The 12,710-nt window shown below is 61.0% G+C and overlaps 1 protein-coding gene across 1 annotated transcript; it reads left to right on the top strand.

Moving 5' to 3' along the window:
* Positions 1 to 1,515: 1,515 nt before the first annotated feature.
* On the top strand, positions 1,516 to 12,418 carry ZNF687 (zinc finger protein 687). The gene is made up of 8 exons (XM_039715333.1): positions 1,516 to 3,285; positions 4,962 to 5,140; positions 5,498 to 5,674; positions 6,953 to 7,115; positions 7,904 to 8,200; positions 8,651 to 8,763; positions 9,516 to 9,657; positions 10,020 to 12,418. The coding sequence occupies exons 1-8, from the start codon at positions 1,516 to 1,518 to the stop codon at positions 10,497 to 10,499; spliced, it is 3,321 nt and encodes a 1,106-aa protein (XP_039571267.1). The 3' UTR covers positions 10,500 to 12,418.
* Positions 12,419 to 12,710: the final 292 nt, after the last annotated feature.

Raw genomic sequence — 12,710 nt, 5'->3', positions numbered from 1 at the left:
GGCGAGGGCGGGAACGCGCGGCGCGAGCGGCCGGCGGGGCGGGGGGGCCAAGCAGGAAGTGGCGGAGGGGAAGCGGCGCCGCTGAGGGGCCCGAGCGGGACCGGGGTCGGGACCGGCAGCGGGACCGGGATCGGGAACCGGCAGCGGGAATTGGGATCGGGATCGGGAACCGGCCGCGGGGAGCGCCCCCCGCGCTGCTGCAGGTAGCGGGGCCTGAGGGCGGGAGCGGCCTGAGGGGGTCAAGGCCTGGGGGGCGCGGCCTGGGCGGGAGCGCGGCCTGAGGGGCCCGGCCCAGAGCCGGGAGCGGCAGCGGCAGCGTCACCCTTCCCTCGGGGAATCCCGGGAGCCGGGGGGCACGGGCACCCCCGCTCCTGGGATGTGGGAGGGTCGCGGTCACTCCCTGCGGCAGAAAAATCCCGGCACGGGGGGGTCACGGTCACCGCCCGCCATCCCAAAACCGGGATCTGCAGGGGTCATGGTCGCGTGCTCCCGCTAAAAATCCCGGGATTTGTGGGGTTCAGGATCATCCCCCCATCCTGAAATGCTGGGGGGTCACTCAGCCCTTCCCCATCCCAAATCCGGGACTGGGAGCGGTCACAGGCAATCCCTCCGCCCTGGAATCCCGGGGAGCTCGGGATCGGTGTGGGGAGTTTGGGATGGGGAGATTGGGATTGGGATGGGGAGTTTGGGATGGGCAGTTTGGGATGGGGATGGGGAGATTGGGATTGGGATGGGGAGTTTGGGATGGGCAGTTTGGGATGGGGATGGGGAGATTGGGATCGGTGTGGGGAGATTGGGATGGGGAGATTGGGATGGGGACGGGGAGATTGGAATGGGGAGTTTGGGATGGGGATTGGAAGTTTGGGATGGGGAGATTGGGATGGGGATGGGGAGTTTGGGATGGGGAGATTTGGATCGGGATGGGGAGTTTGGGATCCTGGATATTTGGGAATACCCCACAATCCCACGGAATCCCTGCCCAGATCCCCCCAGCCCTTGTGGGAATCCTGGGAAAATCGGGAATGCCGAGCCCTGCCGGCTCCCGCCGGGGCTGGGGCCGTTCCCGTTCCCTTTGGGATTTTCGGGATCCCGGGATCGGGGCCGGGCTGCGGCGCCGGCAGATGGCCGGGAATTAATCCCCACCAAATCCCGGGAATTTAATCCCACACGGATCCCTCGGGATGAGGCAGCTGCGCCGGGATGGGGGGGCTGGGACTGGGGATCCAGGGTCGGGATGGGGATTTGGGGTCGGAGTTCGGGAAGCGGGATTTGCCCCGGTGGAATTTCGGGACAATCCCTCCCCGCTCGCGGCTGTCCCGCTTTCCCGCCTCCCTCTCCGTACAAACTGAGCCGGGAAGGATTTTCCAAACCCCGCTCCTGATCCCAGGCAGCTCCTCCAGGCTTTTCCAGGCGCGTTTGCTCCCAGAAAAACTCTGGGATTGGGATCGGGGAGGGAGGAATTGGGGTGGGGAAATCCGGGATCAGTCCCGGCCATTCCCAAGGATTTGGGTGTAAATGGGAGCCCGCGGCGCCGAGGCCGCGGCCAACGGCGACTGCTGGGCCAAGGAGAAGAGCGCCAAGGCCCTGGAGCTGTTCGCCCACTTCAGCCCCGAGCCCGGCGAGGACGGCGCCAACCTCATCGACAGAGCGCGGGAGTGCAAAGCCAAGGAGAAGCCCCTGGCCGTGCCCGCGCTGGCCGCGTCCCCCGGCCCGTCCCTGGAGTGCAAGGAGCCGCTGGCCGGGGCCGCCGAGGGCCTGGACGCCGCGTTCCCCGCGCCCTTCCGGGCCGCGGCGCCCGGCGACGCCTCCCACCCCGTCGCCTGCATCAAGAAGGAGGAGTCGGACCCCGAGGAGGCTGCGGCGCGGGGCTGCAGCCCCAAGGGGCTGGTGCTGGACCACCTCAAGTCCGTCACCGTGCGCTACTCGGCCGGCGACTCTGCCGCGGCGGCGTGGCCGGCAGCGGAGCCGGCGGCGCTGGACGGCGGCACCGGCGCCGCGGCCGAGCTCAAACGCTCGCCCGGCAGCCCTCGGGAGCCCTTCTCCTCCCCGGGAATTGCCATCCCGCCCTCCCCCAAGCAGCTCTCCTTGAAGGAGGAGCGGGAAATGCTGGGGAAATCCGTGGGGAGCCCTCCCAGCGTTTCCAGCGGCGAGGAGGAGGAGGAGGAGGAGGGAAGCACCAACTCGCCGTCCTCCAGCTCCTCGCGGCCGCTCAAGGTGCGCATCAAAACCATCAAAACCTCCTGTGGCAGCATCACCAGGACGGTCACCAGGGTGTCCTCGGACTCGGAGCCGCCCTCCACCAAAATCCCCAGCGAGCAGAATTCCCAGGAGCCCTTGGAATGTCCCGCCGGCATCGCCACGGAGGCGGCGGCCAAGGAGAAGTCGGAGCTCTCCAGCCCCCTGAAAAACACGGAGGGGCCGAAAATCGTCAGCGTCCAGCTGGGCAACGGCACCAAGCTGAAGGGCACGGTGCTGCCCGTGGCCACCATCCAGAGCGCCAGCAGCGCCATGCTCATCGCCGCCAGCGTGGCCCAGCAGAAATCCGTGGTCCTGCCGGGAAAATCCGGGAAATCCGTGGCCAAGAACATCCTGAACCTGGTGCCGCAGCCGCTGCCCAAGGGCGACGGCAGGAGCGGCGGCGGCGCCAAGGCCAACGGCGGCGCGGCGCTGCCCAAGGCGGCGCCCAGCGTGGCCGGCACCGTCATCTCCCGCAGCCAGTCCAGCCTGGTGGAGGCCTTCAACAAGATCCTCAACAGCAAGAACCTGCTGCCCACCTACAAACCCAACCTGAGCCCCCCGGCCGAGTCCAGCCTGGCGCTGCCGCCCTCGGGCTACCGCTGCCTGGAGTGCGGCGACGCCTTCGCGCTGGAGAAGAGCCTGGCGCGGCACTACGACCGGCGCAGCATGCGCATCGAGGTCACCTGCAACCACTGCACCAAGCGCCTGGTGTTCTTCAACAAGTGCAGCCTGCTGCTGCACGCCCGCGAGCACAAGGACAAGGGGCTGGTGATGCAGTGCTCGCACCTGGTGATGCGGCCCATCGCGCTGGAGCAGATGATCGGCCAGCCCGACATCACCCCGCTGGTGTCGCTGGCCCTGCCCGCCGGGAAGGTGGCCCAGGAGGGCGGGGCCGCGGCGCAGGAGCTGCCCGTGCTGCCCCTGGGCTCGGAGCAGAGCAGCTACAGCTGCTTCAGGTGCCTGGAGTGCAAGGAGCAGTGCAAGGACAAGGCCGGGCTGGCAGCGCACTTCCAGCAGGCCGGGGTGGCCACCAGCAGCAGCAGCACGGTGAGAGGGGGAGGCTGGGAGAGCTGGGCTGGGCGTGGGAGGGCAGTGGGAGCCCCCCCGGAAAACAATTCCCAGCTTTTCCAAAGGATCCGTTCCCTGCCTGGGGAGGCTTTCCATGGGATAAAAGGGCAGGAAAAAGGGGATTTGGGAAGGAAAAGGCCTCTCCGGGGGCACATTCCAGAGGGGAAATGAATGGAATCCCACCTGCTTGGGGCTTCCAGAAGCCTCACACCCAGAGGGAATTTGGGGTGGAATTGGGGTTGGATCCACGGCTCTTTCCCCTTTTTCCCACTTTTCCCAGCTGGAAAACCGTGGGATCAAAACCCCTCCTCATGAAAGGAATTTTTTCCCTAAAGAAACCAAAAATCCTCGGAGCTTCCAGGCCTGCTGGAGGTGCCGGAATTCCAGGGTTTTACAGGGAATTGTCCCCGGGATGTGACAGATCCTGGGCCTGGCTCCAGGTTGGGAACAGGCCTGGGATGGGGCCGGAATTCCCGGGATGGGCTCTGATCCCGAGGCTTTCCCAGCAGTTCCAGGGATTTAGGGGATGGATCAGCTCCAGGGTTGGGGTGGGAAGGGGATTTTTGGGATGGTGAGGGGATTTTTGGGATAAAAGGGAGATTTTTGGGATAAAAGGGGGGATTTCTGGGACGGAGGGGAGGTGTTTGGGGTGGAAGTGGAGCGGGGATGGAAAAGGCTGCGGAACATCAGCATTCCCTGGGGTTTATCGGGAGGGACACCCAGAAATCCCCACTTGCAAACCCCAAATTCCCTCAGCCCTCAGCCCTCAACCCTTTCCCCCCCTTCCCAGCCATGGGGGACATGAAAACCCCGGACTTCGACGACCTCTTGGCCGCCTTCGACATCCCCGACATCGACGCCAACGAGGCCATCCACTCGCACCACGAGGAGCCCGAGCCGCACGGCAAGGCGCTGCCGGGGGAGCCGGGCGCGGCGGCGGCGGCCGAGCACGCCCTGCCGCACGCCGACATCTCGGCCGTCAGCGTCATCGTCAAGAACACCGTGTGCCCCGAGCAGCCCGACGGCAAGGACGGGCACGGGCTGGCGCCGCGGCTGCTGCAGAACGGCTTCGTCAGAGGGGTGGGAGGTGGTTCAGAGGGGTGGGAGGTGGTTCAGAGTGGTGCCAGGGCAGTGGGAGGTGGCAGGAGGTGGTGGGGAATGCCGGGAAGGTGGTGGAGAAGTGGGAGGGCGGTGGGAGATGGTGGGAGAACGGTGAGAACATCCAGCCTTGGATCCATGGGTCCATTCATCCCATCAATCCTGATCCCTGCTGGAGTTTCCCAGAACTCTTTGGGATCCTGGTTTCAGCTGGAATTTTCCCAGAACTGTTTGGGATCCCGATCCCAGCTGGGAATTTTCCAAGATCCCAGAACCATTTCAGCCCCATTCCTTGACGGAATCCTCCCGGAGCTGTTTGCCCTCCCGGCCTGAGTCAGGATTGTCCCCGGGCTGTCGGGGTGCCGGCCCCAGCGGCGTCCCCGGCGCTCCGTGGCTGCTGCCAGCCCTGGCAGGGTTCCGTGGCTGCTGCCAGCCCTGGCAGGGTTCCGTGGCTGATGCCAGCCCTGGCAGGGTTCCGTGGCTGCTGCCAGCCCTGGCAGGGTTCCGTGGCTGCTGCCAGCCCCCCCGGGCCCCGTGGCTGACGCCGGCTGTTGCAGGTGTGCTCGGCGTGCCCCATGATCCTGGCCAACCGCTGCAGCTTCAGCGCGCACCAGCGCATGCACCGCAGCCGCCCGCCCCACGTCTGCCCCGAGTGCGGCGGCAACTTCCTGCTGGCCAACTTCGAGTCCCACCTCAAGGACTCCTGCCTGCACTTCTCCCGCAGGGTGGGCTACAGGTACAGCCGGGGAATCCCGGGAATTCCGGGCTGGGGGGCATTGGGAAGCTCCCAAAATGGAGTTTGCCTGTGGAGTGTGGCGGGAATTTCCTGCGGGCCAACTTGGAGTCCCACCTCAAGGACTGCTCCCACAGGGTGGGAGACGGACCAGGAGCCAGGGAATCCTCATTTGGGATCCTGGTTCCAGGTGGAATTTTCCCAAAGCTGGTTTGGATACCAGTCTCCATGGGGAATTTTCCTAGAAGTGCTTTGGATCACAGTCTCCATTGGGAATTCCCAGATCTTGTTTGGGATCCCGGTCTCCACTGGGAATTCCCAGATCTGGTTTGGGATCCCGCTCTCCGTGGAATTTTCCAGGTGTCCCAGCTGCTCCGTGGTGTTCGGCGGCGTCAATTCCATCAAGTCCCACATCCAGAGCTCCCACTGCGAGGTTTTCCACAAGTGTCCCATCTGCCCCATGGCCTTCAAGTCCGCGCCCAGCGCCCACGCCCACGTGTACACGCAGCACCCCGGCTTCAGCAACCAGCAGTCCAAGTGAGTGCTCCCGAGGGTCCCCAACCCCAGCTCCTCCCCGTGCCAGCATCCCGGGAGCGGCCTCGGGCTCAGCCTGGAAAAGGGTTGGGGTGGGAGGTTGGGGAATGAGAGGTTGGGGTGGGAGGTTGGGGAATGAGAGGTTGGGGTGGGAGGTTTGGGAGTGGAGTCGGTGGTGGAGTTGGCTGGAAAATTTGGGCATGTGGCCCTTGGGAATGATGGATGTGGTGGTCCCAGAGGGCTTTTCCTGCCTGAGCAATTCCAGGATTCCAGGATTGGGAGGACTGGGAATATATTCCATGATTGGGCCTTCTCCATGGGTGGGATGAGCTCAGCTCCCTCCTTCCTTTTCCCATCCCTTTTCCCCTATTTTTCCCTCCTTTTTCCCTTCCCTTTTCTCTGTTATCTGGTTTGGGATCCCGCTATCCGTGGAATTTTCCATGGGTCCCAGCTGCTCAGTGGTGTTCGTCGGCGTCAATTCCATCAAGTCCCACATCCAGAGCTCCCACTGCGAGGTTTTCCACAAGTGTCCCATCTGCCCCATGGCCTTCAAGTCCGCGCCCAGCGCCCACGCCCACGTGTACACGCAGCACCCCGGCTTCAGCAACCAGCAGTCCAAGTGAGTGCTCCCGAGGGTCCCCAACCCCAGCTCCTCCCCGTGCCAGCATCCCGGGAGCGGCCTCGGGCTCAGCCTGGAAAAGGGTTGGGGTGGGAGGTTGGGGAATGGAGTCGGTGGTGGAATTGGCTGGAAAATTTGGGCATGTGGCCCTTGGGAATGATGGATGTGGTGATCCCAGAGGGCTTTTCCTGCCTGAGCAATTCTAGGACTCCAGGATTGGGAGGACTGGGAATATATTCCATGATTGGGCCTTCTCCATGGGTGGGATGAGCTCAGCTCCCTCCTTCCTTTTCCCATCCCTTTTCCCCTATTTCTCCCTCCTTTTTCCCTTCCCTTTTCTCTGTTTTTCCCCTCCTTTCCCATTTCCTTTCTCCTCCCTTTTTCCTTCCCTTTTCCTCCTTTATCCTTCCCTTTTTCTCTCATTCCCTCCTTTTCCTCTCCCTTTTCCCTTCCTTTATTTCTTTATTTTCCCTCCTTTTCCCTTTTTCCTTTCCATTTCCCCTCCTTTTCCCTTCCCTCATTTCTCTCTTTTCCCTCCTTTTCCCTTTTTCCTTTCCATTTCCCCTCCTTTCCCCTTCCCTTATTCCTCTCTTTCCCCTCCTTTCCCCTTCCCCCTCCCTCTGGCGCCTCCCCCATCCCGTTTTTGCCCGTTTTTGCCCCAGGATGATTTACAAGTGTGCCATGTGTGACACGGTGTTCACGCACAAGCCGCTGCTGTCGTCGCATTTCGACCAGCACCTGCTGCCGCAGCGCGTCAGCGTCTTCCGCTGCCCGCAGTGCCCGCTGCTCTTCGCCCAGAAACGCACCATGCTCGAGCACCTCAAGGTCAGGCCCCGGCCCAGCTGGAATTCTGGGTGGGAATGGTGAAATTCCGGCCAAAAATGGCAAAATTCCGGCCAGAAATGGCAAAATTCCGGCCGGAAATGGTGAAATTCTGGACGGAAGCGATGGAAATGTCCCCCAAACTGGGAAGATGGGAGTGGGGAGTGCTCGGGGTCTAGAAATGCACCAAACTCGAGCACCTCAAGGTCAGGCCCCGGCCCAGGCGGAATTCTGGGTGGGAATGGTGAAATTCCAGCCAGAAACAGCAAAATTCCGGCCAGAAATGGTGACATTCTGGACGGAAACGATGGAAATGTCCCCCAAACTGGGAAGATGGGAGTGGGGAGTGCTCGGGGTCTAGAAATGCACCAAACTCGAGCACCTCAAGGTCAGGCCCCAGCCCAGGTGGAATTCCGGGTGGGAATGCTGAAATTCCAGCCAAAAATGGCAAAATTCCAGCAGGAAATGATGGAAATTTCCCCTAAACTGGGGGAAGTGGGAATGGGGTCCAGAAGCGCAGCACGCTCGAGCACCTGAAGGTCAGACAGAATTCCAGACAGAATTCCAGCTGGGAATGGAGGAATTCCAGCAGAAAAAGGCACAATTCCATCCCCGCTTGGGTGGGGAATGGGGGGCAGTGGGAGCCGTGTCTGGGTGGGGTTTAAGGGTGTTTCCCACCCCAAACCATCCCAGGATTCCATCCTGGTTTCTTTGGATCTCCGGGATAAATCCTGGATCCTGCCCGGGCAGGATTCCCCCTCACCGGGCACATCCCGCCCTCCCTTTCCCAGAACACCCACCAGCCCCAGAGGTGCAAGGACGACTCCTCCCGCAGCTCGGCGGCTCCGCTGGCGCCCAAGGCGGAGCCGCTGGAGGCGCCGGCGCCGCGCAACTCCTCGGAGTCCTCGAGCTCGTCGGAGGAGGACGAGGCGCCGAGCTCGCCCGAGCTGCGGCGCGCCCGGCGCGGCCGCTTCGCCCGCAAGGGCGGCAGCAAGGCCAAGGGCGGCGGCTGGAGCTGCGGCGCCTGCCGCTCCTGGTTCCCCGAGCGCGACGAGTACGTGGCGCACATGAAGAGGGAGCACGGCAAGGTCAGCCCGGGAGTGCCGGGAGTGCCCCGCGGGGCTCTGGGTGGGGTGGGAGTTCCTCCAGCTGGAGTGGGAATCCTGGCTCCTGCCCCCTGGGAATGGGACGGTTTGGGAATGGGGATTGTTTTTGGGATACTTCCTGACTGGATGAATGATGCCAGGTGGGAGCTGGGGGAAAATTCAGGTGGAGTGGGAATCCTTTTGGATCCCCCTGGATTTTTCCTGGGTTTCTCCAGGTTCCCTCCTGGGTTTTACTCAGATTTCCCTGGGATCCTGAGCTGGGTTTTTCCCGGTTTTCCCTGGGATCCCTCCCGTTTTTCCCCAGTTTTCCTTGGGATGCTGAGCTGGGTTTTATCCTGGTTTTCCCTGGGATCCCTCCTGGGTTTTTCCCAGTTTTCCCCGGGATCCCTCCTGGGTTTTTTTCCCCGGGATGCTGAGCGGTTTTCCCCGCAGTCCGTGAAGAAGTTCCCGTGCCACCTGTGCGAGCGCTCCTTCTGCTCGGCGCCGAGCCTGCGCCGCCACGTCCGCGTCAACCACGAGGGCATCAAACGCGTCTACCCCTGCCGGTACCGCGGGGATGTCCTGGGAGGGGATCCCTGGGGCTGGGAATGGGGGCTGGGGGGCTGGGAATGCCCTGGGAGGGGATCCGGGGGCTGGGAATGGGGGCTGGGAATGCCCTGGGAGGGGATCGGGGGGCTGGGAATGGGGAGGGAGCGGGGAGGACTGACGGGGATTGGGGCTGGAGAGGGAAGAGGGGGAGTTCTCACGGAATCGGGGTTTAATTCCCAGGAAAATCGGGGTTTAATTCCCAGGGAAATTAGGGCTTAATTCTCAGGGAAATCAGGTTTTAATTTACAGGAAAATCAGGGTTTAATTTTCAGGGAATCAGGGTTCAATTCCCAGAGAATCAGGGTTCAATTCCCAGGGAATCAGGATTCAATTCCCAGGAAAATCAGGTTTTAATTCCCAGGAAAATCAGGGTTTAATTCCCAGGGAAGTCAGGGTTTAATTCCCAGGAAATCAGGGTTTAATTCCCAGGGAATCAGGGTTCAGTTCCCAGGGAATCAGGGTTTAATTCCCAGGGAAATCAGGGTTTAATTCCCAGGGAATCAGGGTTCAGTTCCCAGGGAATCAGGGTTTAATTCCCAGGGAATCAGGGCTCAATTCCCACCTGCTCTGCCCAAGGTGGGAATTGAAATTCCAGGGATGAGAAGGCTTTGGGAAAGGACTCCAGGCTTTGCAGCAATCCCGTTTGGGGTTGGAATTCGGGAATTGCAGCGGCAGAATTCCCAGGAAAACCAGGCTGCCGCGTTGGCAGGTACTGCACGGAGGGGAAGAGGACGTTCAGCAGCCGGCTGATCCTGGAGAAGCACATCCAGGTGCGGCACGGCATCAAGGTGACGGACCCCGCCCGCAGCCAGGAGGTCGTCATCGCCCGCGGCCCCTCGGGCCCCGCCCAGGTGGGGCCATCCCGGCATTCCGGCAATTCCTGGGAATTCCGGGGCTTTGGGGTGGGACTGGGGGGGGTTTTATCCTAGAATTCCTGCTGGGAACCCACGAATCCCAGCCCTAAACTTCATCCAGGTGGGGAGGTTTCGGGTCAGCGACTGCCCAGGTGGGATTATCTGGGAATTCCTGGGGTTTCCTGGGAATTTCTGGGAATTTCGTGGGAGTTCCAGCGTTTGTGGCAGGATCAGAGGCTCCTCACCCCAGAACTCCTTCCGGGAGCTGCCCCAGTTCCCAAGGGATTTCCCAGGAGCTCCTTGCTGGGAATCCCACCCCGGACCTGGCTGGGAACTCCCGGATTTTCCCGCTTTTCCAGGCGCCGGGCCGCAAGCGGAAGCTCTCCTCGGACGAGTCGTGCAGCGAGGAGCCCGACAGCACCACCCCCCCTGCCCAGACCCCCAAACCCTGCGGGGCCAAGGCCCCGTTCCGCTGCAGGAAGTGCGGGTTCCTGGCCGGGAGCCGCGCCGAGTTCCAGGCGCACATCCCGCAGCACCGCACGGACGGGAACTGCCAGCAGTGCCGCGAGTGCGGCCTCTGCTTCACCTCGCAGAGCTCCCTCAGCCGCCACCGCTTCATCTCCCACAAGAAGAAGAAGGGGGCCGAGCCTGAGGACGCCGCGGGAGGCGCTTCCCAAGGGAGCGGCGAGGCCGGCACCGGGAATTCCGGCGGCGCCGAGGGGCGGCTGGAGTGCAAAGTGTGCGGGAGGGGATTCGAGAGCCAGCTCAACCTCAAGACGCATTTCCGGACCCACGGAATGGCCTTCATCCGAGCCCGGCAGGGGGCCGAGGAGAACTGAGCATTCCCGGGATTCTGGGATTTCTGGGATTGAGTTCATCCGAGCCCGGCAGGGGGCCGAGGAGAACTGAGCATTCCCGGGATCCTGGAATCCTGGGATTGAGTTCATCCGCGCCCGGCAGGGGGCCGAGGAGAACTGAGCATTCCCGGGATTCTGGAATCCTGGGATTGAGTTCTTCCAAGCCCGAGGAGAACTGAGCATTCCCAGGATTCCATGGGATCAGCTCCGAGCCTGGGAATCTCAGCATTCCCAAATTCTGGGATCAGCCCCCAGGACAACTGAGCATTCCTGGCAATCTCAGCATTCCCGGAATTCCGGGATCAGCTCCAAGGCCGGGAATTGGCGCCGTGTACATAAAACTCCCCCAGAGCCCTTCCCGGTGTCCGAGGGAAAGTTGGGAATGGGATTGGGATTGGGATGATCCCAAATCCCGCCAGGAATCCCCTGGGAATGTTGGATTGGGGGTTTCCAGGACCCCTCCAGGCCCTTCCCAGGAATTCCCGGATCCGGATGGGGCGGGGGAAGCTTTTCCAGCAAAATCCACCTTTTTTTGTTGTTTTTGGGTTTTGTTTGGTTTTCCTGGATTTTTTTTCCCGTTTGGGAACGCTCCTGGTGTGTTTTGTTGGGAAAGGGGCAATTCCAGAGTCCTGGAATTCCGCAGGTCCCCAGGAAGGACACTGGGACACTCCCGAGGGAGCAGGAGGAGGAAAAAAGCTGGGAAAAAGGAGAGAAAAGAAGGAAAAGGATCCCAAAAAACCACCAGGACTGGGAAGGGATCCCTCAAATCCCAGCCAGGAGCCTTTTCCTGAAGGAAAAGTGGGAAAACTGCTCCCAAATTCCAGGCTGAGGCTTGGGGGCTTTTCCAACTTTTTTCCAGCTCCTCCTTCCCCTCGGGATCCAGGACCTTTTCCCACTTCCAATCTCCCAAAAAATCCTCTGGAAAAGCCCCTCCGGACTCCACCGCTGTTCCCAGAATTCCTGGAAGAATTCCCGGGATTCCCTCTGGATACCCCTCCCCTCCCCTGTAAAGTTGTATCATACACTAAAACCCAGGATCCCAACAACTGCTGTGCTCCCTCTGGGATTTGGGTTGGTTTTCCAAGGTTTTTTCCCTTTTTTTGTGTTTTTCGGGATGGCAGAAGCTGTTTTGGGGGTTGATTTTATTTTTTCTTTGGTTTTTTTTGGATTTTTATTCCCAGTTTTTCTGACTTTTTCCAGCAGGAATTGGGGAGTTTTCCCTCCCCTTTTCCCTGCAGGTGGATGGATGGAAAAAGAGTGGGAAAAAACTGGGAAAAATCAGGTGGAATCGGCCATTCCCAGAAATCCCCCGGGCCAGGTGTAAATACAGAGAAGAAATTAAAGTTTCTACGAGATTTAGAAGGAAAAAATTCCAAAAAAACTATGGAAAAATGGCTTTGGACCCACGGTTTTCCAGCATTTCAGTGCCTTGAGCTGGATTGGGGTGGAGGGAGGGAGGGGCTGGAATTTGGGGATGTTCCCCCCTGGAATTTCGGGGTTGGACTCCTGGAATTCCGGGAATGTTCCCCCCTGGAATTTCGGGGCTGTTCCCCAGGGGTTTGGGGATTTTGGGAATGTGCTGACGGAAAGCCGCGGGCTCGAGAGGCTCTCAGGAATTCTTTATTCTGTAGGAATCGATTCCATTAAACTCCAGTGGTTTCACCCTCTGTGCCCGGCCTCGGCTCCTCCCGGGAATTCCCGGGAAAAGCTCCCGGGAACGGGAATGGGGAGGGGGGAGGGGCTGAGGGCTCCGCTGCATCCCCGAATTTTGGTCCTGCCCCCCAAAAAAGGGGCTTGGGAAGGGCTGGGGTCCCCCCGTCCCCTCCCGGTGTCCCCAGAGCCCCCTGCCCCCTCCCCGGGGGGTTGAAAATCCAAATTTTGGGGTTTTTTAATGCTGAAAATTAAAAAAAAAAAAAGAAAAAAAACTAAAAAAAAAAAAAAAAAAAAAAAAAAAAAAACCAGAAAAAAAGGGGGGGAGGACATTGAGGGGACACTGAGGGGACACAAAGGGGGGACACTGGGGGAGAGGGACGTGAGGGGACACAGGGACACGGGGGGACATTGGGGACACTCCGAGTGTCCCCAGCAGGCCAGGCCTGGGGAAGGGCGAGGGGAAATTCCGGGAAATTTTCCTTCCCTGGGAAGCTCTGGATCCTCCCTGATTTGGGATTTGGGATCGGGACCAGGCCCCCA

This window comes from Passer montanus, unplaced genomic scaffold (genome assembly GCF_014805655.1).
Source record: "Passer montanus isolate IOZ18808 unplaced genomic scaffold, ASM1480565v1 scaffold324, whole genome shotgun sequence".
Taxonomy (NCBI): domain Eukaryota; kingdom Metazoa; phylum Chordata; class Aves; order Passeriformes; family Passeridae; genus Passer; species Passer montanus.
Note: the sequence above shows the minus strand (reverse complement) of the source record. Positions and strands in the feature narration are given on the sequence as shown.

Excerpts from the sequence above, each read along its gene's own strand:
- ZNF687 (XM_039715333.1), top strand. The coding sequence starts at position 1,516 with ATGGGAGCCCGCGGCGCCGAGGCCGCGGCCAACGGCGACTGCTGGGCC. Across the intron at positions 5,675-6,952 it reads TTCAGCAACCAGCAGTCCAA|GATGATTTACAAGTGTGCCA; the intron begins GTGAGTGCTCCC and ends TTTTTGCCCCAG. Across the intron at positions 9,658-10,019 it reads GCCCCTCGGGCCCCGCCCAG|GCGCCGGGCCGCAAGCGGAA; the intron begins GTGGGGCCATCC and ends CCGCTTTTCCAG.